We start from the raw sequence: 27,408 nt of genomic DNA, 5'->3' as shown, positions 1-27,408 counted from the left end.
AGCATCAGCCCTTTAGCTTATTTTTAAAACCGTTTTTGTTAGTTTGTTGCAAAAATTTAGAATCTTTTTTTTTTCCCCTCCCATTTTTTGTTATAATTTTTTCTTTAAATTAAAAATTTTGTTTGTCTCGTGTAAATTGTGCAAATATAGCAGTTAACACTAGTGGCAGAAGGCCAGACAGAGAGAAGGGGGAAGAGACAGAAAAAGAGAGAGGAGGAGGAGGAGAGGGGGCAGACAGCTGGGGGGAAGGAGGGGAGAGCAAGTCAAGTACAGTAAAAATAGGAGCCCACCCACCCTCCCTCCACCAAAGTAACAACAACATCCAAATGCCGTCCTAGAAAGCCCCACGGTCCCGACCCTCCTTCCTTGCGGGCTCAGAGGCTCTGCCCGGGCAAGGGATGCCCAGCGGGTCCATGGGGCAGGTGACCCCCTTCTCCTCCGCCCGGCATCGCCTCTCTGCAAGGTCCCTGCTGCATCCCGGTTGGATCGGGGGCTTTGTGTGTGTGTCAGGGGGGTTTATCGATGTTGCTGCTGTCGTCGGGATTTGTTGGGGGGTTTTTTTCCGCTAAAGCGCGAGGTTTCCTTGTTCATTCGTGGGAAGCGTGTGGAGGCGCGGCGGCTCCCGCGGGTCCAGCCGGCCCCAGCCCCAAAGTCGTCTTCTGCCCGTGGCTGCCGCTGGCCGGCCCTCCCTCCTGCCGCCTCCGCTGCCCGGGATGCTGGCACCGCGCCGCCGCCTTCTCAGCTGCTTAAGGCCATTGTGTCGATCGCCTGCTCCAGCTTACTCCTCAGCCGCTGCCTCCGGGCCTGCTCATCCTTCTCCAACGCAGCTAAAATCTGGGGGAGAGAGCGGAGAAGAGAGGGTGAGGAGATGCCCTCCTACCCAAATCAGCTCCTCGTTGCCCACGTGGATGCGCTGGCTCATCAATGGCATCGGGGCACAGGGATGTGGTCCCATGGGAAGCGGCATGGGTTCGTTCCCATCCCTAACGGGGCTAGGAAAGGGCCAAAGGAGGCGCGAGGTGGAAGACACTGCCCTGAGTGCTGCCACCCCACAGGCAGAGCCTCCCGGGACCCCCAAGGGGCTGCAGTTAACACCAGGGACCTGCTTGATACTAACAAGAAGCCAACTTGCACGTGGGGAAATGAACATCCATTGTCAAATGGAGGGCGAACCCCAAAACCAAGACAACGACATCTTCCCGCCACGTCCGTGACTCCAGCAACACTCCAACGGCCTAGGGAGGCAGGGGCTGCGTTTCAGAGACTGTGATCAAGCCATGAACTGGTTCCACGAACACAGAAAGACCAAACCCATGAGGCTTTGGCTGCCGCCAGTGGCAAAACCCCACTCGTTTCTCCCCAAGGCAGACAACTGAGGGACACTGGGGTGATGGAGGGGGACACCAGATATATGTACCAGCAAAGCCTGCCTCGCTGGAAGCACTCAGTCCTGTGCAAGGGGTGCACCCACAGACATCCGAGGATTACTTTCCTCCCTTGAAATCCCCTTTCTCTAAACAAGCTCCTGGCCATGATGACAGATCGCAGGGTGGAGGGACAGTCCCTGGCTGGATGCAGCCATGCCCCCAGGGCCGGGGAAGGACTGGCAGCAGTGGGAGGGTGGAGGACGAGGCTCAGAGTGGGGAGAAGGGAGTAATGAAGCATAAAACGCAGGGGCAGCTGCCCTCCCAGCAGCCAGGAGTCTTGTCTCACTAACATCATGCCAGCAGAGCAGAAAAGCTGATTTAAAAAAACAAACCTGACAGAGATCTCATCTCCTCGGGTGAGCTAGTTGAGAGAGCAAATTTTTTGCAATTAAATATCAAGGCATCCGTCCAAGGGGACTTGATTAACCATTTCATTGGCCACATAATTGGAAACAAACTGTTGTATAATTAATAGACTTACTAGGAGGCAGGCAAAGTCCATCAGGAGCCCTACAGGTAACTTCTTAATGGGGAATCAGCTCCCTTTGATTAAAAGCTGCTGCAGCACTGACGGGTTGTGGAGCGGCGTGCGGGGCGTGCTGTGCAGCATCCACCATGCTGCCATGCAGCAGCCTCCGGACACCGACAGGCTCTGGCTCTCCACCAGGCTTTTTGGGACAGGACCAGGCTGGTCCCTGTCTGCTGGGGCAGTAAGAGATGCCCAATGGAGAATCTCTTCCCAAAAGAAAGGGGAAAGCTGCATCTCGACACCGGCATCAGCTCCTGAGAAGGGGAAAATTCTCCAGCAAGAGCTGGGCACATCTGATTTACCTCCCCTGGCAGCAACAACCCTGGGCTGCGGCTGGACTCGCGAGAGCTCATAGATTCTGCCATAAAACCTGCCACTGGGGACACTCGCCCGCCATCCATCTCCACAGCCGCTGTCAGCCGTCACGCTACACGTGGAATGAAATAACTATAATAACACTCATGTAGAAATCAAAACCCCGCATGCCTGAAAGGTGGCTGAGCTGGAACCAAATGAGTTTGGTCCGAGAAGTGGAAGAGGAGCCTATTCCCCCCACCCGCCTCCTCCGCCTCTCCCGGTAAGACAGCTGTGTATCCTGGGATGCTGAGGTGTCGAAAGATTCACAACCTGCCCCTGCATTTATTTGCTCCTCTTTTACCTCAGCCTTATGGAAACAATGCAGTCAAAGGAAACCTGTGCCGAGCACAGAGAGAGACCCAGGTTTGTCACCTGCTGTAAGGAGCCAGGACCACTGATTACCAAGATGCAAGTACCCAAATGAAAATTAATTATGATTTTCATTCACAGCCGATGACAGCATATTATTGCACTGAACAACAGGAAAAATTATTCTCTCCCATTTTGCATCAAAGAGGGTGCAATCGGGCTGCATATAATTGTGCTTAATGAATGAAAACAAACAAAGGGAACAGCTGCGATTTATTAATCCCATTACAAGTAATAAAAGAAGTTCCTGAGAGCTGTGAACACACTTGCGATGCTCAGAGAGCGGGCGGCACCAAGACACTCAACAGATGTCAGGTTGCCATTAGTGGGCAAGAAGAGGACCTGTGCCCCTGAAGAGCAGCTTATTAATGCCACATGGTCCGCTCCCTGCTCTCGCCCAGGGCTTGGAGGATTTATTTAAGGCCTGGGGGACTTTTAGCCCGGAGGAAGCGAGCACTTGATGATGGCTGAGGGATGGTAGCTGCCCCACAGCAGATCTAGATCCTTCAGACTGCTCCTCTTCCACTCTCGTGGTAGCCACAGAGCTGTTATACAAACTGTAAAACCCCAAGAACCCTACATGGCCAACTCATCACACAGAGCTATGGGGGCCTCCTGGATGTGCCATCCCAACTCATTTGGGGAGTGGCACAGAGCTCCCACCAGCATGGTCATCAGTACACGGCCACCAGCTGCACAGTGACCACCACGTGGCACCTTCCCAAGCACCAGGGTTTCCTCCCATCCCTGTAGGCAAGCCAGGCCATCCTCCTCCTCCTCACTCCTGCGAAGCACCTAGCTCCACAAGGATTTTGGCCACCATGGTCCCAGTGCTGACCTTAGACCCAGGGGCCAGGTCTGCTACGACCTGCCCACGGACTCCCTAAATTCACACCTCAAAGAGGTGCTGGGAGATGCCTCTTGGGATTGCTGCAGGGTACGACGGGGACCCCGTTTCCTCCCCCTGCGGGGCGAAAGGCCAGCTCTCCCGGCTCTCTCCGAGCAAAGAGATGTTCTGGCATTCTGTCACCTAAATAAGCCATCGTTCAAACACAGCTGTCAATCCCCTTTATTGGGACAATAAAACCTATACTATCATGTTATATGTATAGATCCATATTTTACTGTAGTTACATATTTTATTGCTTTAATAAAAAGATGCGGGGTGTGGATTTGAGCAGTGCTTTACGAAGCTAATTTGTATAAATTACAACAGAGGGAGTTTTAACCATTCTTACTGATGTTCACAAAGCAAGCACTGAAGAGGCCACCACATTCTCTAGCATCCCTGGGCAGCGGAGCCAGACACTGCCTGTATAATCACACGGCGTTGGTACTGCCGCAGCGCTGGGCCGGTGGTGGCAGAGAGGCGCACTGAGATAATGCCGCTAACTCTGTAGCCCTGAGGAGCTCATGTGCCAAATGTGTAGAAAAATAGGTGTTTCCCACATTACTCACTGCAGAAAATATGGGGAACAAAGCGCTGCCTACACGCCTCCCAAACCTTTCCTTTCCCACCAGCCCAAGTACAGACATGGACTACGTTGCTCTCCTGCATTTCACAGGGTGTTTTTCTATAGGAAAAAGTGTGGGACTGCAGAAACGCAGGCAAAGGGACACAGCTTGCAGCCCAGGCTTGACTCCCCATCGCCGCGTCTTACCTCGTCCTTGTACTTGGTGATGTAGGAGTAGATCTCGTGCAGCGCGCTCATACTGTTGAACTGGCTGAGGTGTAACCGCGACTGCTCCGCCAGGTATGCGCTCATGTCCTGGTCACTGATCGCTGGCATTTTAGCTATATCTGCATAATATCTGCAAAGGAGAAACAGAAGAGTGGGTCAGAAATAGGGACAGACAGAAGGGGATGGGTCCCCGCTGCGAAGCTCACTGAGAACAGCCACCGGAGAGGCAAGGTGAAGAGCATCATGTCTCCGAGCAGTGACATACCACAGTCACCCATTGTAACGCCACTGCTCATCAAGAGGTCTCTGAGCACTCCGCAGAGCGGTCAGCATCATTAGGAACACACTCCCGATGGAGCAGCGCTGAGCCCAGCCCAGCTCAGCTCCCCGTGCTGGAAAGCCAGGAGCTGCTACTCTGAGGGATTTCCCACCCTCTCCTAAACCACACATTTTTCCTCCTTCCCATCCCATTGGCATGTTTTGCCACCAAACCGCATCCACCAGAATCCTCCATGCCTGCAGCAACACATAAGGCTTTGCTACCATTCTCGAAGGTCACCGTGTCACTAAAGCCAATGATGCCCCTTTACATTCAATTAAATACTTGGTGCATGAACACAAGACAAGTTCACATCCAGCCCTTGCAGTAATACACGCCCGCGTGGTTATGTCTTCCTCAGCAACAGGCATTCAACACAGCCTATGACTGCCACTGGCCATGCTCAGAAGTTACCAAAAAGCTACGAGGAGCTTTCGTTTTCAGTGAAAACTGAGGTTCTGCAGACACATCTGTGAACTCAAAGGATCCTGGGCAGCAGCAGAAGTAGCTGATGTCTTAGGGCATGCCTGGGTCAAACAACTTGGTGCTTTCCTGCCTTCCTTGTGCTTCTCTGATGGTTGCTACCAGAAGGCTACTACCTTACATTTCCTAGGACACCTTAAGATTTGCAGTCCTATCCCATAGCTGCCTCACTGATATGCTCAGCAAATACAGGGAAACCCAGACACAGCTTATATGGTCCAGAATCATAGTGGAAAAACAGAATATCCAAAAGGATATTTATTCATCAAAACCCAGAAAGAACAAAGCTGCAGCACCCCATTGCAGCAGGAGGGTTACACCAAGCAGACGCACCAGTGGACTGGCCACTGAGGTCCTTTTGGAAACCAGGGTTGTGTCCGCAGGCCTCTATTAAAAAAGAAACCCTACCCACAGCAAATGAGCCCTGGCTGCTCCCACCATCTGGAAATACAGAGTGCCAGTCTCTCCCAGCTTTGCTTTACTCCTCATGACTCCTCACTCAGTGAAGTTTCTGGTACAGTGATTAGCATCATTAGCATCATCAGCTGAACGCTGAGATGGAACATGGCTGAAGCACTTGGATAGGAGCAGATGGCAGCAAGACCACTTGAGGAGATGAATACAAGGATCCACTCCATCCCACGGCGCTGAACTCAGCTAGTCATAAAATACTTGGGCAGTTTTTACAAGGAGGCTCATTCACACCCAGAAAGTGATGCGAGAGATTTCCTGGATGCTGCCAAGAGAGCAGTGGTCTGAGGTGAGGACCTCTGACTAAACCAGGCATCAAGAGATCTGCTACGACACTAGACAGATCACCCCCAGAGTGACGTCTCCTAAAGCTGACATTACTTCTACCTGTGCTGAGGAACATTAGGGACAATATGCCCAACCTTCTCAGTTCCAGACAGCTTTGATTAGCAAAGAAAACCCATAGAGATCCTCCTGGCCACCCTTCACCCGTAGGTGAAAGCCCCTGTGGGAAGGGACTCATGGGAGATGAATGTACGAAGTTAGACCTGCTGAAGAAGAAAGCTTTTGTGGCTGCCACAAGAAGATATCCAGGTAACATGCAGCAGTTTTACGTTCTGGGTTTTATCATGACACAAAGGATGGCAGGAAACCATCATTTTCCAATACAAGCATGCATGGCTCGTGCGGACCAAGATCCCAGTCACACCTACCATTTCCAGAGGACACCTACCCAGCCACGACCCCAGCAGCAGTCCCTTTGGGTTTTCCCAGGCTCCACACCTCCCAAGCCCTTTACTGTGCTATTCCTGCCTCGGACTGGCAAGATGCCCTTTTTTCTGCTGGTGCCTGAACCAAGGTGGCAGACAGACCTGCTGTTGGGACTAGCAGTCCCACTCAGCTGCCCACGCATCGCTCCCATCCTGCCTCTGCAAAGCTTTGTGATGATAACCGTGCCAAAAGCCAGAAATGCAGATTACACCACAAATCCCTGCAGCAGAGGAGCAGTAGGAGATGCAGTCGCACCCTGCACGGGGCAGCTCTGCCCCCTGCTCGGCTGCCTCTGGGACCGTACCAGTGGTAAGCGATGGCAGGAACATCTGTCACCGGTGAGATCTCCCACCTCCTCCCCAGGGACACAGCATGTCTAGACCAATGTTTAGCTCTGGAATGGTTTTATACCTTTTTTTCTCTGGGCACACACAGAGCTGAATATTTTTGTCACAGAGGTGGCAAAGTCAGAGAAATTCACTTCATGAAGTTTGCGATGTTCCTACAGGACCCCACTCCAAAGCCCCCTCCAGCCCCCCACAAAGAACTTTATCCTATTACAATGCAGCTCATCTCTCATCTCAGCCATAGCATTTCAGGGGCATCTTTTCTTCTGATCCAATCCCTATCTTCCTCGAGGGAAGAAGCTTGTCCTTGTACTCGTCTGCAAAGCACCAGGCATGCCAATGGTGCAACAAAAATAACTGTACAAGTGAGCATCCAAAGGATGATTTGGGCTACAAAGTCCCACGCTTGCAAACTAGAGAATATGATGCTTATTGTTGCCTGGACATCTTTCATTTGGTTCATTCTGTATCCAGTCTAGATGGTGAAAAAGGGAAGGCTCCTCAGTGGAAAAAAAAAGAAAAAAAAAAAGAGCATGAGCTATAGCACAGCATATCAACACAAGGGGAAAGTTGCATCAGCAACCTGAAATCTGCCATTTTTTAAGCTTGATGAAGTCCCACTTTGCCACACAGTAACATTTTAAGAGTAGCTCTATTTGGAGGGATTTGGAGGATATCTCCTAGGTTTCACTCCCAAAAGGATAAAGCTAAACACAGCATTATGCCTGAGCGCATCAATTTGCAATCAGTAGCATTCAAACCCTGAACTTTTAACACTGCATTAATTCAGCGGGACAGAAGGATGTCTCTCATCAGCTAACAGTGAAGGTGAAGGGTGTCAGAAGGAGTCAGGGGACCCGCTCCTCTCCCTGCTCCTCAGCACAGCGACAGCAGCCCAAGCACTGCTTCAGAGCATGTGCTCTCATCAGGATCCCAGGTGAGATGTACAGGTGGATGAGAGATTGGAAACGGTAATTTTCAACCATTTCAGCAAAACCTGCGTGTATTGTCACGGTAGAAAAAAGGCACTTCCTCTAGTCCAAGGCTGACTTCTCACTGCTCTTCAAAAGCAATCAAGGGAGGGATTCACTTAGGGACATGGTTTAGTGGGCATGGTGGTGTTGGGTTGGCGGTTGGACTCGATGATCTTAGAGGTCTTTTCCAACCTTAATGATGCTATGATTCTAGGTGTTAGCAATTCCTTAGCACAGACCAAGTTTTTACAACAGAAAACATCAGACAGCCTAAAAGCTGAGGTTGCTTTTAGCACCCCTTAAGCAAGTCATAAACGGCTCTGTCAAATAGTCATTGCAAACTCATTCCAGGAGACAATCACGAGAAAGCATCATCTCCCAAATGAAAGGATCACCTTCCACAAGCGTTAATACGATCCCTCTTCAGACAGCTGCCAAGAGGAGTCCTCCCAACGACCCAAGTCCCCACACCCACATACGTCCACTGTAACTCCTCCAGGTGACTCAAGGAGCTATTGCCAAGCCTACTCACCTTTCTACCCAGCTCTTGTAGTTGGGGATGTCCTTGGCATACAGTAGTTTGTTGGAGGGAGAGTCTTTTCCTAGCTTGTGCTCAGAAGTTGAGCAGGAGTCCATGAATGTCTGAGCCACCACGGATAGGCAGGCATCAGTAATACTGTTCTTGTGAATGTCGAACACAAACTGGGGGTTCTTAATCACATTCACCCAAAAACGTAGAGGTAGACTGAGGGAAGAAGGAAACAGGAGTCAGCACCTGAACTGAGCTCTACATGGCAGCCAGCGCACATGCGTCTCCAGTTGCAGAGGAGGAGCTCCCCATGACCCAAAATTGGGCAGAATGCTTTTCCCAGCGCCCCAGGAATGCAAACAACCTGGGGTAAATGGCTGTTCCCCTCTGCCCCATTGCAATACCACGTCCTCTGCCCACCCCCACATGGCCACAGCTCTCCGTGGAGAAATTCCTCAGCACTGCCAACATCTCCAAAGGCAAACCAGGGCAGCGCAGATCTGCGATTTCTCCGAGGATCCACTCATACTGAAGAGCCCTTGCTGAGCCCATGGGTCACATCAGGCACAGTCCCCTTCTCTCGCATCAATAAGCCTGTCTACAGCGCCGTGTGGCATCTCGTGTAGGAGGAGTGGGTTAACTGGACTCCTCAAGGGACTCATTAGCACATTTAACACCAGAGGAGAATTTAGGCAGCCTCAGATGCTGGAAATAAAGCTCTCAGCTGTAGAGGCAGTGGGTCTCCTGGCCAGCCACCGACTGGATGTTTGCTGCATACTGACACAGGTGCCACTCTCCATGGCTCCATTTCCCAATCCTGCTGCCCCTCTCCTCTTCCAGAAGCATCTCAGGGTCTCCCCCCATCAGAAAGCCTCTCCGCTCTGTCATCCCTCAGCAGCAACACCCAGCGAATGCTTTTATCTTAGACAAAACACACTTCATTCCCCAGGACTTCCCTAATGAGGGTACCGGGTGCATGTACATATTTCATTTGTGAAAGGAATGGCCTCGAGAAATTAGCTCCACACATCGAATTAGCGCCCAGAGATAAGCACAGGCATTAGCATGCAGGAGCCTGCATGCCCAGCCCCTGCAGAGCGGGGCTTTTTTTTCCTCCCTTGCCTTTCACTCCTTCTTTTAATATAGAAAGCTGAGTTATAAATCAGTTCCAAGCACTTCCGTGCTCTCACATCTCCATTTAAAAATGTTTCTTTTCCTGCCCTGCTAATTGCCAACAGTTACTGAACTATACAAAAGCAATTTGGCTGCCATTTAACAAATGCCAGACACGGGAATGTACGTACTCGTCTCCAGTAACAGCAAGATCAGAGAGATGAAATCAGTGAGGTAGCAGAAAAGTAAAACACCGAGGGGGGGCTGCAGAGCAAGAGCCAACGCCTGCTTGAGCCCTGGCCCCAGCACAGCACTTATGGAGGTCTCATCAGCCACTCCGCCCTGCTTTTCAGAGAGTGATTAGCAGAGCCGATGGTCTGGCTCTGCAGGCGAGGTTAGGGAGGATGCATACATGGCTTTATGCTGACTTTGTTAGGCACGCTCGGCTGAGTGACGGGAGGGAGCGCGGAAACACCTTTAGGACAGTCGAGATGAGAATTGGGGCTGGCATCTCTGGAGGTGCCCAGAGGACGGGGAAGCCCAAGCGGCGTTTGCTCAAGGTAAGATGGGAACAAAACCACTGAGGTCCTTGGCCGACTCTAGCCGTCAGGGGGAGCGTGGTGCCCGGGATTTGGGGATGGAAGGGCTGAGGGACCATTGCATTCCTGGGATTTTTTTTCTGCTGCAGGAAGGCATGCAAGGGATTTACCCACACCCGAAATACAGAGATATGGGCCTCTCTTGTCCTGGATCATTTCCAGGGACATATTTCTGCTCCCTGTGGGAGGGGTTGGAAGTATCCTTAGCTGTGATATCGTTAACCCCGTCCCACTGCCCCTCTCCATTACCAGTTACTCTTCCAGGTGTGCCTGACATCGTAATCATTGATCTGATGCTTATCAGCTTGTTCATCCAGGAAATCAAACATGTATTTGATGGCAAGGGGCAGCGCGCTCCCACGATGTGCTGTGCTGAAGATGGTCTCAAACAGGTCATCCACGAATTTCTGCAGGGTGCCCTGAGGAGAAGAAAGAGAGAAGGGTGACTCGGCAACGCCCAGTGCCACCAGAGACATGAGCCTTTAACTAAAGGTAGGCCTTTAAACCAATTTCACTTGTATTCCTACCACCTGGAAGAGAAGCACAGTACAGTCTGTGTAACTCTACCGGTTCTCAGTGGTTTATACTGGGAAACAGACTCTGCAGTAATGAGGTACCTCCTTCACTGCACGATCTGGCACGCTAAAAGCATACAAATAAAAACACCATACAGAGCAAAAACCAAGCAGATGTACATCATATCATGGCCTTTACTTGGGTCCCATTAAGGTACCCGAGACCTGATGACAAACATTGCTGAACAAGCCCTCGTCCCACGAGGCAGGGAGCCAAGTCACAGGGGAAATGGCTGAGCCCAGTCTCTGCAATCCTGAGCCAGTACCTTCAGCACAGCCCTCCACTCCTCTCTAGGGATATCTCAGACACACAGCACCCGCTCGGCACTACAGAAGGTTTTGTATGCGCTGAGGGAAGGGGAACCCGCTGCGATGCCAAATGCCCCGGGTAATTACCCTTCCCACATCACTGATTTTGCAGCTTTATCCCGAACACCAAAGGGGATGAGGCCCCTGCCCCAGGGCATCTCTGCTTTGCAGTCCAGCAGCTCCTCAAGAATACAGGGAACAGTAAAAACGACGAAGGGTGCAAAAAGCAAATAGGAAAATCCACTCAAGGGATATTCACTGAGGGTTTTGACACACAAAAACATCACCTCCAGCTCAGGAAAGCCCAAAGACGAAGAGAGTAGCTCCTCCTGTGCTGAAGCAGGTGGTTAAAAAAGCAGTGCTTACCATTTTTGGACAACCCAAATCACTACACCAAAACCCTCCCCATCCAGATCTGAAAAGCCAGGCGGCAGCTCTGTGTCTCCGTGCCATACCTTGGTGGCTAACAGACGGGTCAGGTAGATTTCAGATACCATCTTGCTGCCCCGGTCGCCCTCCCGCTGGTCCATGTGGTCGTGGTTTTTTACCAGGTGCCAGAGCTTGGTGCCGCTCTCCAAGTCAGGGGTGATCATGGGGGTCCGTGAGCGCAGGCTGTCGGGGCTGCTGGCTGTCCGCAGCATGCTCTCTGCAAGCACCGAGCACAGGGGGATGCTCGTACCCTGCCCACCTCCACCTCGCCGCCAGCCCCATCAACCTCCCTTCCCTCCGCACGTCATGGCCATGAAACGGGAGCTTTGGGATCCAGCCTCTGCAGCCACCGTGGACTGGGAGCTCTGCTGGGACCGTGCTCACAGCCTGCCGGGCTACATGCAAGCCTGGCTGAGGTACAGGGGCCAGGACCATCGTGGAAGGGATTCTGCAGGGGCCTGCCCTGCTCCCAGCACGCAGGTGCCAGGATCACAGATGCCTCCTGTGTCGGTCTGAGCTGACCACACTATTTCCTTCCAAACCAAGGCTGAAGCACACTTGCCAGCATGTTCACTGGAGTCTTCAACTCTGCTCATTTAAGTGCAAAGTGCCTCTGTGCCTATTTTAATTAGATTTCAGGGGAATAAAAGGGAGGGGATCCCTTAGCAGTAGCCATCTGACATGTGTCTTTCTCCCCCGAGTCTGACATGTTGCAAAGAGAGATGGCTCTGAGGGCATCTGCTCCCTCTCTGACACCAGAACAAATAGCATGGTGCAGGAGAGCCAGGGGTTTGGAGGACCTTGTTCACGTGAGCCACAGTTACAATCACCTGCCCTGTGCCTTGGTCTGCAAGCCCAGCCTGGTGCTGCCTCCCCTGCCAGCACAGTGGAGGATGCCCCTCCGTGCTCACCGTATCTGCTGAGGGACTTGGTGAAGGTGGAGGAGTTGGAGATGTTGTACGCCGAGTTCTGCTTCGGCACCAGGGCTACCGAGGAGCCGTCTGTCACCTGGGGGCAGAGATGGCGTGAGCAGGCTGTGACACCAGAGAAGCACAGGAGGAACAGCCCCACAGCAGGGAGAAACCAGCCCAGGAGGGATGAAGCTACACTGCACCCCACCCCAGGGACATCCATCTCCTGCAAAGGAGACCTACATATCTACCCCTGTGACAGATCGGAGCAGAGGTCAGAACAGGAACACACCAGAAACCTTGACATGAAAATGGCAAAGTAAGGTCAGAGCAGGAAACAGCCTCTATGAGTCCTGAAGATGCCCCATTTAGTGCTTCCTTGAACGGAAGGACCATAAACATGGGGCCCACGCAGGAAAGTGACTGCATGCCTCCTGGCCATGCCTCTGCACGGTCTGGAGAGCTGAGCCCAGGCCCTGACCAAAATGAGGAGGAAGAAGAGATGCTCAAGCTCAAAGCAGCTGGTGACTGCTCAGTGCTCTCCACCACAGACAGCCTTACCTGGTAGTGGGCCAGGGTGTTTAGCCTCTTCCAGTCATTGTCGATCTTTGTGGTGACATCTTCGTCCTGCAGTATGATCCGGGCCATCCTGCCCTGCCGCCACTCTGTCCCCATGAGGGAGAAGGGCTCATGGTTAGGGGGCGATAGGAGCACAAAGCCAAGACGAGGTAGGAGCACGGTCTGGACATCAACAAAAGAGCCCTCCCACCACCTTCTGAACCCCAGGACTGATGACTATCAATGTGGCGTTGGGCAAAGACTGTTTCTAAGTACTCAAGGAAAGACAGCATCAATCCGACCCTGGCGACTGTTTCCTTTGCTCCTCTCCTCTTCATTCTCCTGCCCCTCCTTTAAGAACAGGACTGTTAACACTTGGTCTCAACTAGTGCTGGCCTCCTTGGACCTCAGCCACCTCAAGCCTGCAATCCAAACCTCAGCCAGAGCCGAGGAGGCTCCTCTCCCCATCCTCTCTACTGGCAGGACCCACACTCTCATGCCAGGGGTTCCCACACAGAGTCAGTGCCACCAGCACAGCAAAAGTAGACCGGACAAGCACAAATGCTCTGGTCCTGCCAGGTCCCCTCTCCTGTAGGAGATGCGGATTTTCTGCCTTGAACAGGTTTTTTGGCACTTCTGCTCTTAGTCATATCCCTGCTCCCCACAGGGAAGTGCTTGGCCTCTCTCTTACCCAGGTCCATGTCTCCGGCTTTGGGTCGCTGGGAATAGGGCACCCCCTTGTAGACAGCGTCCAGCAGCTTCTCTTTCACCTGCGTGATGGTGTCGCAGTTCAGCACCTTGACAGGGATCTCCGGGGCGTTCTCGTTCTCGGGGTTCACACAGTTGAGGGTCTGCACAGCACAGGGGGGCAGAAAGACTCGAGTGAGTGGTTGTGACACACTGGCTGCAAAGGCAGGTCCAAGGACATGGGGCTACAGCTGTCTACAAGGCCATGTCTTCTCACCTCCCGGGCTGCTGCGGAGTTGCAGCCACATGGCACATTCCTGCTCCCCCTTTCTCCCCACCTCTCCCCATCACCCTCAAATCTCCAACTATTCCCAGAAAGGCAGCACAGTGTCAGTGAAGGAATCCTGGGCCAGCAAACGGTGCCCAACTCACCAAAACCCGTCTAGCCTGAAAGATGCTCAGGCACACTCCACTCCCCTCCCAACCCCACCCCGGTGGAGATCGAGGTGGTGAAGAACCAGCTGCAGACTAAGCCAGGGGTAGGGTCTGGCTTAGTCAGCTGGACAGAGGAGTTGGCTTATATGGAGGAAGATAAGTATCTCTCCATCTCCTGCAGTAATCTCAAGGCTCTAACTTTGATTCCCACCCAACATGAGCCACTGGCTGCTCCTGGCAGCATGTGCTCAACAGCGTCTGTGGCCCCGTATCTGTCAGGGCCATGGGGTTTGCTGGGAGAGGTGTGGAGGGGGATTCAGTTCACGTTTGGCTTTCTCAGCTCCATGGCAAGAGCAAACCTTGCCATACAAAGGCCCCATTTATGACCCTAGCTGAGATGGACAACAGAGAGGGCAAGAGGCACCCCAGGGATGCTGGAAAGAACAAGAGACAAAACACTCTCTGCAAAGTACTTTGGGTTCCTCCAAGATCTTGTTAAATAGCTGGACCTAGTAGTCCTGGCAAGCACCAGTACCAGTGAGGCTTCTGCTTTCACTAACCAACATTTTGTAGTCAATCTGCTGCCGGATAAGCTTGTCTTCACTGAGGGAGTAGCGAGCCTCTCCTGTAATGGCATCAATGGGTCCCTTCTCCATCTGCTGCTTGATGGCACAGTAGAGCATGAAGAGTGGTTCCCCAGCACACTCCTGCGGGACAGGGGATGGAAGAGAGGGAGAGAGAGGGGTGAGAAGGTGCCAGGCACCAGATTTGCCTTTCAAGAACCACCACCGTGTCAGGAGCCTGCTGTGGCCCTACAGCATCGAGCCCCATACATGGCTTTATAAAGAGCCTCCAGCCCTTGCTCAAGACTGCAAGGAAGGGGGCACATGGTAAAATTCATCCTGTGGAGGAGCTCATTCTCTCCTTCCAAGCTCGCTGGAGGTTGTTCCCTTGTCTATCAACCCCTAGGCTCAGCTTCCCAGAGTTTCCAGATAATCCCCGGTGAATTCTGCTCATTCTACAGGCCAAAAATGAGCTAAAAAGGTTAAATTCGGGGCTAGTGAAGAGCAGGTTGGGTCTGGGGACTTTGTGTATGGGATATAGCCTATCTTTTGAGCTGGCCCAGCCAAGAGAAGCACCTGAGGACTGGAAAGGGCACACTGCAGTGGGACAGTCTGGGGGCTCTTGCCCAGGTATCACAATGCAGTTCTGGCATCTGCCAGGAGCCCAGTCTCACATGAGAGAAGGTCAAAGGAGGTTTCTCCATATGACGGCTGGGCACAGCCAGCCCGATCCACTGGGAAGGAAAAGCAAGAGAGCAACTCACTGACAACCCTATCCTGAGTCTCCAGCTGATGGGGGGGACCAGGCAATGAGGTTTCCTGCAGTTAAACCATTTGCCACCTACATGTCCCCACTGCCAAACCCCTGTAGTCAGAGCTAGGTTTAGCCACCAGCCAGAGCCACATCAGTGTCTATGTCACAGGTGGGAGGAAGGGAGAGGAGAACTGGACCAGACACTCCCCCCAAAGATGCTGGATGCTGGAACTGCAGCAACCCAGGAACAGCAAAGGACCCGCCAAGGTTGGAGGCACCAACCAACCAGCTTGAGTTGGCGTAGGGTGGCTGGAAGTGGACACCCCTTTATCACCCAGGGTCCAAACCTCTCCCCTGAGCTGCATCCCATTGAGCCCTTCCAGACACAGGCATCAGCCCTAAGGGAGTAAAAAGGGTACGATGGGAGCAGAGAGGACAGAGAGAAGTCCCAGCAGATTTTACCCCACCAGCCCTCACTCCTCCCTCCCAGCCGCCTCACAAATAAATTGTACTTTGGTGCAAAGTGCGGCTGCTCTCCCTGTCACCATATGCTGTTAGCATCTCGTTAGCATCTGCGGTAATTAAAGAGACAGCTGCTAACGAGCAGGAACAGGCATACATCATCCCCAGACCTTCCGACAACACGCCTGTCTTTGAAATTATGTTTCATTTGCAAACTTGGCTTCATTAAGTCAGCTTGGAAAAGTGAAAAACCCAAGGTGGGTGCTACACTACGCATTACCGGCTGCCCGGCAAGGCGGGAGTGCCAGGCTGGCCGCAGAGCTGTGAGTCCCCAGGGGCTCCCATGGCACACCGAGCCCACCCCTCCGGCCACGGTGGAAAGACTCAAGTTGCTTCTTCCAGTTGCTTGTAAAAACTCCTCGTAAAACTTCCAAGTCTGCGGAAGTGGTGTGGATGGAGGATAGCTTGGAGCAGGACTCCTGCTCACATCTGGCATGGCTGTTCCCATCTCAGCCCACAGATTTCCCCTCTTTGGCGAGGCATGGTTGCTGCTCACCCATCTGCAGCTCTGCGCCTACCTCTGGGGATCCCCACCGAGACAGGTCGGTTCAGCCCTTCCCGCAATGGTGGCCCAGTTGCACTCCAGGCATCACAGCATCACCTCCTCCACTCCTCGGACGCCAGCCGGGCTGATAGACAATAAATCTCTTTTTGGATGCGTGGATTAAAGCTGGCCCTATGACCTCCCCGGAGGGGTGGAGGCATCAGCGGTCCTGGTGATGGGTACTTCACTCCTCCAGCACCATACAGGCTTTTGGGGGTTCCTGCATGCCCCAGGATCCTGGTCTCCTTCTGACCTGTCAGGCACCCTAATATCAACCGAAACAGCCCCTCTGCCCTGTCCCCCTGACCCTGCACATCCTCCACGTTGCAGCTTGGCTTCCCCACCTGTTCCGAATGTGGGTCCTACCCTTAAAATCCAAAACCTCACTCCCAAGCTCACTGTCCCCACCGCCTCTTGAGGACTGGGGCCGAGATGCTGCCATGGGTCACAGCTCACTGAACCACAACAGATGAGGATGGTTTAGGGCTTGTCCCTGACAGAGACCAACAAAACGAACAGGGGCCACAGAAACCAGCGCTGGGCAGTTGCCCCGAGATGATCTCCATCAGGTGAGATACAGGACGGGACCACTGAGATGGGGCTGGGCGGCCCTGTAGGTTGATGGAGGGGAGCCTGCCCCCCAAACATGGCTGTGCCCACGCTGCCAGCCCTGATGCAGTTTGCTCACTGCTGGGGGTCTGAGCAAGAGGGGGGGGGTTGCATGCGGGGGGCTCTGCATGCGAACCGAGCTGGAGGAGGGCGGCTGCAAACACCCCTGTGCATGCACGCATCGGTACATTGGGAGCAGGCTGAGGCAAGCCAGCTAACGCTCAAACTGTCTTATTGACTAGATCTAGCTCATCAGGCACCTAATATCGTGCATTTTTCAGCACTTGTCTCAATTTATCCCTCTCCCTTTCCCCGGGGTGTCTCATTAAGAGTCTGATAAACGCTACTACAAGGTCCCCATGAAAGTGCCAGCCCTCGCTGGCTCCCCATGCTGCTGCCCCTGGGCAGGGGGGGCTGTCCTGTCCCTGTCCCTGTCCCTGTCCCTCACCCTAGCACATCACAGCCACGTGATGCCGAGTGCCCAGCCCTGCTCCGGGCAGGTTTGCTGAGAGCCGATCTGGCAGCTGGGCACACATCCGCCTGCCTCATTTACATGCATGACTACCATGGTTTGGTGCAGTTTCCCTGCTGGCAAACTGGTGTGATACCTCTCCATCTACTCCACGGGTTTTGATGCCACCTGTGATCCTCACTGCCGGGAGACAAGCAGAAACAGGCTCTGGTGGGACTGACCCAGGAGAGACCATGAGCGCATCCTCAAGTCTCTTCCAGTCTAACTCAAGTGACCCAGGTGATAGAGTTTCAACCGCTTCCCGGGGGAGATGATCCCCAGCGTAACAAATCACACAGCCAGTGGGTTTATCCAGGCCCTCTGCATATGTTCCTCCTGTAATGCTGCATCTAGATCAGACTTCTCTCTCCTGCTGCTACCACCCAGAGACTGGAGGCGTTTTCCCTCGCCAAAGCCATGGCTTAACCAAGGACTTTATAAAAAGGCATTGGCCTGGTCCCATCCCCACATCTCTCTCTCACGCTACTCCTTATCCTCAGACCTGCCCCACACTGGCGATGCGCCCAGAAGCCTCTCCAAAGGGGGACAGGGCTGTACAAGGACAGATGCAGGACAGTGGTTGCACATGAGTTGATCCAAAGCAGCTTCTGAACAAGGTGAACATGCCCCCGTCACCTGCCCACATGGCCCAGCCCAGCCAGGGACAGGCCGAGGGCGTCAAGTCACGCACATGAACGCAACGTCCCCAAACGCCGCTGTGGGTGTTTGAAGGCTGCGCACTGCCCTTTGCTCGGCCAAAGCACAACCTTGTCCACTTCAAGGAGCTCTGAGGGAGTTTATCCACAGCGAGAGCTACTCCTGCCTGTCCCACCAACCCTGCAGAGCCCAAAGAGCCGTCTGCCAGTGTCCTACCTGATCCCATCAGGCACGTCCTACCTGATCCCACTGGGCACTGCTGCTGCAGGGGCAGAGGGTGGCCCCGCTGAGCAAAGCCCCGGCACGAAGAGGAGGTGGGAGGTTTCACATCTCCCCGTGACTGGCACAGCTTTTCTCCTCTCCCACCCCTGGAAAGCAATCTCCACTGCACGCTACAGCTAGATTTTTATAGATACAGGCTATCCCTCGACGGAGGCAAAAAGCCAAGTGCATGTAAGTGATATTATAAATCACCTCTCTTTGACGATCACTTGAGTTCTGCACAGACTCCTGCTCACTCTCATCTCTTGGCTGGAAATGGTTCAAACCCTCTTTATCTTAATGAGGGATGAAATCCCACAAAAACGGCAGCATGCCACCCAGCCTCGCTGTGCTGACACCAGGCAGGATCCCAAGAAACGGCTCTGCTGACTGACAAACCTGCAGTGGGACCAGAGACGCCGTTCACCCCGCCGGTGTCATCCCGAAGCAGCAGCAGCACTGAGCCAGTGGTCCATGGGCTGGAGCTACAGCTGTGTAACCCGCACAGCTGCTGGTGTGGCTCTAGCAGGTGGAAGCACCAGTGCTGATGGGATAAACGTTCTCGATATGGGTTGGGTGAACCAGTGGTAAAAGCAGCCCTTACGCTTTGGCATCCTCTTCTGCTACCCCCGATGAAATTGGGAAAAAGGCGAATTCAAGCTAACAGGCTCGCCAACGCAGGCAGGGGCATGAGGAGATCCAACGTCATCTGCACCCTCGTGCACATGCTGTGGAGAGAGCTGTGTCCCCGGCTGCCAACAGGCCCCACAGGGCATCCATCCCCATCGGGGCACCTTTTGGAGGGGAAGCAGCAGCAGAAGCGGAGATGCCTGGGGGAAATGATTCCCCTACCAAGGGGCCTCAGTGTCAGAGATGAAGGAAAAACAGCAGCATTATGTGAAGAGCACAGCTCATCAAACTACAGCTCAAACAGGCAGAAATATCCTCCGAGCACAGTGACGTCTACAGAAGGACCAGCTCCCGGGGCTTTTTCCTCCCGAGTTACATAAGCAGAGGCAAGGAGGGAGGAATGGGAACCACTCCGAAGGGATTCAAGACTCAGCTGAGTTGCTTCAGATTTATCCTTTCTCCGGGCACCATTTTTATGAAGATCTCAAACCCGCTACGCATTATGCAATCCCGGTCTGGATTTCATTTCTCAATCTCAGCTCTTTCCCCGAAAAGAGACCCAGAACCACTAATCACATCTCAGAAACACAGGATGGGAACGGAGGCCTGGGAAGCGATCTCTGCTCCAGGAGGGAGTGGCAGTGCTCAGGAGCACGTCAGCCCAGGCTCTGGGTACCACGCTGCCTGTCCCGGTGAGGCAGGAACCACCTCCCCACCCACACGGGGTTGCAATCCCTTCCCAAACTCACCTTCAGAAACTTGTACAGCAGAAACGTGAACCAATTCGTCAGCATCTTCTCTGCCACCGACTCCGTTCTGTAGGGAAGGAGTAGGAAGAGCAAAGTCATCAGGAGAGGATATTAAAGGTCTCTGATCTCACCCATTGCCAGCTCAGCCTTGGACTGTGGCTATATTATTTTTGGCTTTAAAAGGTCACATCTGGAAAGGCAGGAGCCTCGAAGCAAAGGAGCACAAGCAGACAGCAAAAGCTCTAGTGAAAAGCTTGCCCATCCACACGGCTGAGCCACAGCAGCCCCCCAGGAGGGAGAAGCAAATTGGTCTCCGGTGTATTTGGAGATCCAGACAGAGCCGAGCATGACCTTGTCTGATGGGGAGTCTCGCCCAGGGGATGACCAGCTTTCTACCTCTCCCTGGTACCTTCTACTTAAATGAAGTTTGTTTCTTGCATCGTGTCCCATTGGAACCAGGCAGATCCCTCCACAGGAGGATTGTATGAGACACCTAAGCCAGGTAAAATGTTACCCACCACTACTGGGTGACATGGGACTTCCCAGCAATACCCAAAGTAGCCCTTGATCTCTACAGCCTCAAAGTCCAGGAACCACAGTAGAGCAAGATGACAATCACCACCAATACTGGAGGGATAAAGAGAGTTCTCCCCAGCAGCCTGTGCAAGGTCTGTTCAGAAGAACTGCTGGAGGAGAGGACACCTGGTTCTTGGCACTCAGTGGTGGTGACGGTGAAGCTTTAGGAGGCCACGCTCTGCACCCTCGCTTCTCTCCGTGCCCTTACCCTTGGGCCTGGATCTGGGTGGCTCTCAGGCAAGGATGCAGAGCTGTGCGACACAGAGAGGGCATGGTCCACTGGCACATGGCCTTGGTTAAAGCCACCGCTAGATTTAGGTCTGGAGACTTTGATCCCAGTATGGTTTTATCCCCAGTACTAATTCAGCCGAAAACAAGGGGATTAAAGGAGGAAGAAGTAAGAGCAGTGGTTGGAAGCTCAAGCTGTTTTCCATGTACCTTTGGAGCACTGTGCAAAGACACCGTGCCATGCTTGGGATTTAACCCTTCCCTGCCTGCATGGTGGAAATCCCGGGTCTCTGTGTGTCTCCTCAGAGTGGGGTGGTGATGTAGGAGTTTGCAGTGAACAATGCTGCAACCACTTGCCCAAAAAGGAGCTTAAAAATGGAGCCGTGCCTCTCAGCTTTTGGAGATGCAGTTGAAGGAAGCCGCCAAAACTGCCTTGAGAAAACTTATAAATTGCCCCTAGTTTCCTAAAGTATGGTTCAAATCCAGGTGTCAACATGCTCCAAAGCGGCATGGCAGGGAAGGTCTGGGGGAGTCGCCCGTGTCTGTTTGGGACCATCACTGCACAACATAGAATAGAATAGAATAGAATAGAATATGTGCACATAGAATATGTGCAATAGAATAGAAACATGTGCACAAGAGGGAGAGAGCAGGATCCTGCAGGATGGGTGTGAGACGTGGTGGGTCCGAATAGGACGAGGGGACCTCAGGGTGGTGGTACTGCGGCCAGGATGTGCCGTACCAGCAGAGGAGAGGGACAGTCTGGCATGGAGGGAGTTGAGGGTGACACAGGACCCAGGTGAACCGCGCAGCCCTACAAGGGCAGCTTAACGCGCCTGTCTCTGCACCACAGCCTGGTCTCACTGTCATAAGATTAAAATCCCCCTTAACACGTCTGTTATTTTTAAAGTGGCTTTCACTCCCTTTAAAGTAAAAATGCCAGCCAGCCCCCCCAACCCTCTCCGGTTAGGCTTCTTCAGCTTATCCACCCATTAATCATCAGATCAGCCACTTGCAAACACAGATGCTCCTGAAAGCACAAGCAATACTAATAACCTCAGGGACATGGCTGCATTCCTGTTGCGCCAGGGGAATGGACGCAAATGGGTTGACTCAAGAGACAAAACCCAGAAGGAACCCAAACCTCAGAGCCACCATGAAGAGTCCCACTGCCCAATGCCATGTACTGCCCAACAGCAATGCCATGCCCGGCAGATGGGACAGGAGCAGCTCCCAATGGCCAGATGGCTGGGGTAGGAAATCCACTTTCCCAGAGTTTATTCAAGCTGACTCGGGGTCATATGGTCCCAATCCAAGGCTTTCTCTTGTGCTAATGGGGCTTAGCCCTTTTTGCCCTCCCTGGAATAGCACAGTTCTCCTTAAACCATTAGGGGACAGTAATACCTGAGCCTCCAGAGGAGGGAAGCCTTCCTGTGCCCCGCCAGGAAAGATTAATCCATCAAGGGGAAGGAAAAAAGAGAAGGAAAGGGACATGGGGAGAAAGCCAAGGGAAGGGGTGGACTGAAACTATTCAGCAGACATCCTCCCCGGCCCCAGATCAGGTCGCTTGCTGGCAAGCCTGTAACACTCATCTGAAGTGCCACCACCCAGGCTCCGGTGAATGTTTGTCTTTATACACCATGGAGCCACATGCCACAGCAACGGGGGGATTATCCAATAACAAAATAAATAAATAGCAGTTCTCCCCAGTTAGATCAATGTTAATCTAGTTGCCCTGGGCAGTAAGCACACTCTTGCGCCCAACAGCAGTGCTAATCAAAAGGACGAAGGAAGCACAGCTCTCAACATCGCTCGCTCCATGCCGTGGCTACAGGAAAAATGAAGTCTCTTTAAATATCACTCAGGGAGGCACGAGCAAGGTGCTGGCCAGGGGACCTCGTCCCTGTCCTAAGCCTCCCGCAGCTCCACCTGCGATGGACCTCCAAGCTCCACGGCTGGGGACTGATAGTCCTCAAGCTGCTGGGTCTTGCCGTGCCGGCAGTCTGGGCTCTGCCCCCGTGCTGCTCCCACAGCTCAGCCACTGCAGCTGCTGGCCTCCCCGCACTGCCTTTTATTTATATTTTATTGATTTACTTCATTCCAGACTTTTGCTCCAATGGCAGCGGCTTCATGATGCTCTGAGAGACCCAGGAGCTGGAAATGCAGTTTAAGTATTTCAGTGAAGCCTGGTGTCGTGGAGGGACAGTAAGAAGGGAAGAGCCTAAGGATGTGCTCAGGGAACAGGAATGGGGGACAGGGGTGGGCACCTCCAAGACCCACCCCTCTCCCGGCCAGCCACAGGTCTGTACCGTACCACGCTCTGTCACATTGCTAATGAGGTGCTTTGAGAAATTAAGGGCTCCCTCGCAATGTGATAAATGAAGCAGAGAGAGTAAGAAAGCAATGTGCCTAAAGAGATCAGCCAAGGGAAGGGAGCAGGGATGTAACTGGGATCAGCTCACATCTGTGTCCACTCCAGGTGTCTCCCCAGGGTCAGGCACACAAAACCCAACAGGCTTTGTGTGGTCTGGCCATGCCATGAACATTGGTTGATGTTTGAAAGATGCTCTGGTTTTCTTGAGCCTTTCTGGTGACACGCCAGCCCCATGGCTCTCAACCATCCCTGCATCTCTGCTGGAGGCTGGTAGCACCGGGCTGGTGGAGGCGGAGATGGGGAGGCATGGCACGGCGTGTGAAGGGAGAGGACGGCACGGAGGGCCTTGAGCTGGGCTGGTGGAGCTTATTAATTGTTTTTCTTCGGCACTTGGTGTATCTTTCAATATTCATCAGCCCATGATGAAGGAGAGCTCAGAGCTATCGTTAAATATTGATGGGCCAGGCAGACTCACAGCAGGGCTTGGCAGGCTGCCTCCTGCTCGCACTCCTCCCGGCCCCGGCGAGACTCCCAGCTTGTGAAGATCTGCTTGGCTTTCCCAGGAAAACCCCCACGTGCCCGGCGAGCTGGGCAAGCCCCGAGGAGGCAGTGGTGAAAGGAGGACTCCGGCCTGTTGCAAACCCGCAGAGGAACCCATGCAGGAGTGCTGGCAGCAAGGCAGCCACCAGGCAAGGCGAGAGCCACCCCAAGTGCCAGGAGGTTTGGGGGACCGCCTGGGTCACCTGGAGAAGGGAAGGCAGGTGGGAGCAATTGCTGCAGCAACACGTGACAGTGCCCGACACCAGTGCGCATCCTCCCTGCACCAGCCTACGCAGCCGGCAGCTGCTGAGCATCTTGCTCGATCCTCCCCAGACAACGTGAACCTGCACAGGCCAAACCAGAGTGAGAACATCCCATGGGCGACTCCTGAGCTGGCTGGGTCTGGTTGGTCCCACATCCCTCTCATACTTGCATGCAGACAGGCAAGGAAATGCTTGACCACAGACCCAGTGCCAACATTGCCGTCAGTGATGGCTTTGGTGTTGGCTGTGGCATCCCTAAAGGACACCAGCTCACGTCCACATACTCAGAAGAGCCTGGGCACTGTTCCACAGCTCCAGCCTCTCAGATGGTCACTCACCTCCGCAAGAGCAGTTTGGGGTGGTTCTTACTCTCCAGGTTCTTCTCAATGAGGTCGGAGAGGAGCTGCTTCAGCACGCCCGTGGCATACTCCATCTCGCCCTGCAGTGCCGTCATGATGAGGGAGGCCACGTTGCCGCGGTCCCGCATGGAGAAGCTCCGCTGAGCCTCCAGAGTGCGGATGAAGGTCAGCAAGAAGTGCTTCTTGTTCAGGAGCTGCCCGAAGAGGGTCAAGGACTTCTCCACATTCGCCTGGACCTGCAAGGATAGAGCAAAGCTGGGAGATGGGCACGAGGGGGAGGGCAATGAGAAGAAGGTGGCTGGGCTGCACAAGACCCTGGATTTACCCTCATCCCCCAAGAGGAAAGGATCAAAAAGGGTCAAAAAGCAGCTGGATTTGCTCTCTCCATACCACCAAGCTTCCTCTTTGGTGATCAGCCTCAGTTCCCTCCAGAAGTATTATCTACTTTGCAATATCTCGGCATCAAGTTAACACAGTCTCAGGGCATCGATGTATATATATGTATATATACACACACACACACACACTTCCATACAAAGACTCTCTCCTGCGCGTGTGCAGGCACATACATGCACTTCCCTCCCACAGACAAACACTCTTTCTCTCCCAAACACACACACAAATTATAATTTTCAATTTCAGCTAATAAGCAGCTCAAATTCCACCCAAGTCATTGCAACACGCGCTTCGGGTATTGTACAGAAAGTAAATAAAGCCACAACCCTGAGCTCCGCCAGCAGCAAACCCGCCTGGTTTTGGGGGGCTGGATTTCAGACAGGGAAGCAAATAGCAGAAATCTGGCTCTGCCCCACTCCAGACACAGCCTGAAATATTCCCTTTCCTCTTGAGACATGTGAAGGTGTATTTCTGGCCATACTTGGCCACATAGGACCCAGCAGGGATTGGGCTGGGATGCTTTCATCCCTGCGCTGCCATCATCAGCCCAGCTGTGGTCAGCCCTGACCACATTTCTTATCAGAAATGAACAATTTTACAACACAACGTTTTCCCATTAGAAAAGATGGTTTCCTCTGAATAAAAGCCTCGCTGTGGTAAAACATCGATTTTAATGGTTCCCCCCCCCCCCCCTTGTCTTCCTGATTGGAAGAATAAGTAAAAAAATTCATTTCATGTCGATATTTGGAGACAAAACAACACTTTTCATTTCAAAACACCAACTCAAAATGAAGAACAGGGTTTTGACACATCAAATCATTTCACTTCAATCAAAACTTTGGATCAGCACTCTTCAGTTCAGCAAAATTCCTCGCAGTTGTAACTTCCCCCTCCAAAATACTCTTTCCTACTGGACAAAAACCCTGTTTCCCACCCAGTCCTTGTCAATTCTGCAATATGAGCCCCCAGGTGCCACTGCCACCCTCATCACCCAGGCGAGTGGGGACGCCTGCCCCAGAGCATCCCAGAAGAATGACGGGGAAGTGACAAGCCCTCTCTGCCCCCGTCCTCGGGGTTCCTCTCGCGGGCACCACACAAGCAAGCACGTGGCTCAACTTCCCTTAATGCAGGTCAGAGAATAACGTCCTGCTAGGAAGAGAAATGCTTTAAATTATGTTTTCCTGGAGTTCCTCCCTCCAGACTATGCAGCGATCTCGATGCAATGATGCTGGTAACTCAGGCAGATGCCTGAGGTTCAGCAGCATTGACTGGTACCTACAGGGACACAGAGATGCCAGTTGATTCCTCAGCATGGGAAGACCCAAGAGCCAGCTGAAGTGCAGCGGCTGTGCTGGAGACCTACCAGACCCACCAGTAAAACTGGGACAGAGGGAGACGTGCTGCATCCCCACCCCTGCATGTTGCTGGTGCTTTTGCAGCCAGGACCAGGCAAAGGAGATCATGAGATGAGAGGCTTTCTCCCTTCAGCAGAGCAGCAGGATCTCAATAAGATGGGAAACGGGTCCTGCCCAACAGTAAACATCCCATTGGAGCCTTGGCAGGGAGCACGGGAGGACGTGAAATCGCCATCACAAGCAGCACGGCAACGCCTGAGCCCCCCACATGCCTGTCACCTCCCTGGGCCCCCGTGTTTAACTTGCTGATCATTAGCAGAAATAAATGAACAATACTGAATTAAATATTTAATCAGGCTTAAATTCACACAAAGCAACAAACCTCCCCCCCCAAAACCTAAAGAGAAAGGGAGCTGGTACTGACAGCCTGATGCTTGCTGCGGATTAGCGTGTGCGTGAGCAAGTGCCGTTTCCTTCCCGTCACTTGCAATAGCTAATGTTACACTCTGAGTAAAGAGACAAATAAAAGCAAACCTGATTAAATTATATGAAGCTTACACAACTGTAGTTGCTTTATTTAATCTCTTTTGGGGAATTTTTTTTTTTTTTTTTCTCCTTTTCAACTTTAACCCCTTGTTTCCCAGGCCAGGCTGAGCTGGCATGCTCTCTCCAGTGGGATGTTTTGAATTAGGAGCTGGAAGCGGATGAACTCCCACCCAGCCTGCCACGGCCAATGCAAAATTCCTCCTCTGATACCCTTTTTGATACCCTTTCCACCCCTCTCTCTTTAGGGAAAATCCTTAAGAGCAAGAGCAGAGGTGAGAGGAGAGTCAGGCATTTGCACAGACAGGAAGGGCTGTGCCCCAGGGAGGGCTATGCTCACGCCTGCTGTGGCTCTGAGCATCCAGAAACCTGAGCTGCAAGGGGAAATCCACGGAAATAGGGTCCCCACTGTGCTCCGGAGCTGGGATTAGGGACCAGGGAAAGAAAGCAGGCAGAGGGCCAGGGCCCCGCGCTGTAGCCATGCTGGCGTACAACACCAGCACGTGCACTTGCAGTTGGTAAGAGCTTGTTGTGTTGTAATTAGTGACCGTGCATCTTGCATCAGGGCCGATTACTTCTCCTAAATATATTGTGAAGCCCACGTCAACATTAATTACTGTGCCGGGTCAGCAGCAAGGGGAAGCTAAGGTCACCCTCCTCCTTTCTCTAATCAAGAGCAGCCTCGGCAGCCCAGCAAACGAGAAGCCAATTGCTGTGCAATTGCACGCACTAAATTAAACAGAGGTGGGGAGGCTGGGAAAGGAGAGGGAGCTGGTTTGGGGAGTAGGGGAAGGATGCCAAGGATGGGTTCTGCATGGGGAAATGGAGCCAAGCAAGCAGGCGATGTCAGACAAGCCTGCTAGAAACGAGCGGCCGGTCAGGCATCAAACAAACCCAATTGAATAAAGCAAGTGCTGTAGAAAATGACAGCAACAATGATATTAATATAAATATTGATATTAATGTCAGAGAGCACAGTAACCATTTGGCAGCCGGTCCGCGTTCACGTTGGGCCAGCATCCGAACAAAGCATCTCTCCAGCCCTAGGCTTGGGGCACGGGGACTCGTACAGGGGCGCATCCCCAGCGTGAAACACTACA

At 52.9% G+C, this 27,408-nt stretch overlaps 1 protein-coding gene across 1 annotated transcript in view; it reads right to left on the bottom strand.

The window, feature by feature from the left end:
* Positions 1-315: 315 nt before the first annotated feature.
* The window catches only part of PLXNA1 (plexin A1), a 119,939-nt gene continuing 92,846 nt past the window's right edge, over positions 316-27,408 (bottom strand). The window contains exons 22-32 of the mRNA XM_076346395.1: positions 23,994-24,250; positions 19,675-19,741; positions 14,435-14,581; positions 13,444-13,603; positions 12,756-12,859; positions 12,195-12,291; positions 11,310-11,500; positions 10,220-10,389; positions 8,262-8,474; positions 4,344-4,494; positions 316-834 (exon numbers count right to left, since the gene is read on the bottom strand). Of these exons, the coding sequence (XP_076202510.1) occupies positions 739-834; positions 4,344-4,494; positions 8,262-8,474; positions 10,220-10,389; positions 11,310-11,500; positions 12,195-12,291; positions 12,756-12,859; positions 13,444-13,603; positions 14,435-14,581; positions 19,675-19,741; positions 23,994-24,250 (1,653 nt within the window). The 3' untranslated portion in view covers positions 316-738. The remainder of the gene's footprint in view (positions 835-4,343; positions 4,495-8,261; positions 8,475-10,219; positions 10,390-11,309; positions 11,501-12,194; positions 12,292-12,755; positions 12,860-13,443; positions 13,604-14,434; positions 14,582-19,674; positions 19,742-23,993; positions 24,251-27,408) is intronic.

This window comes from Aptenodytes patagonicus, chromosome 8, assembly GCF_965638725.1.
Source record: "Aptenodytes patagonicus chromosome 8, bAptPat1.pri.cur, whole genome shotgun sequence".
NCBI classification, from domain to species: Eukaryota; Metazoa; Chordata; class Aves; order Sphenisciformes; family Spheniscidae; genus Aptenodytes; species Aptenodytes patagonicus.
This window is presented reverse-complemented; position numbering and strand designations above follow the sequence as displayed.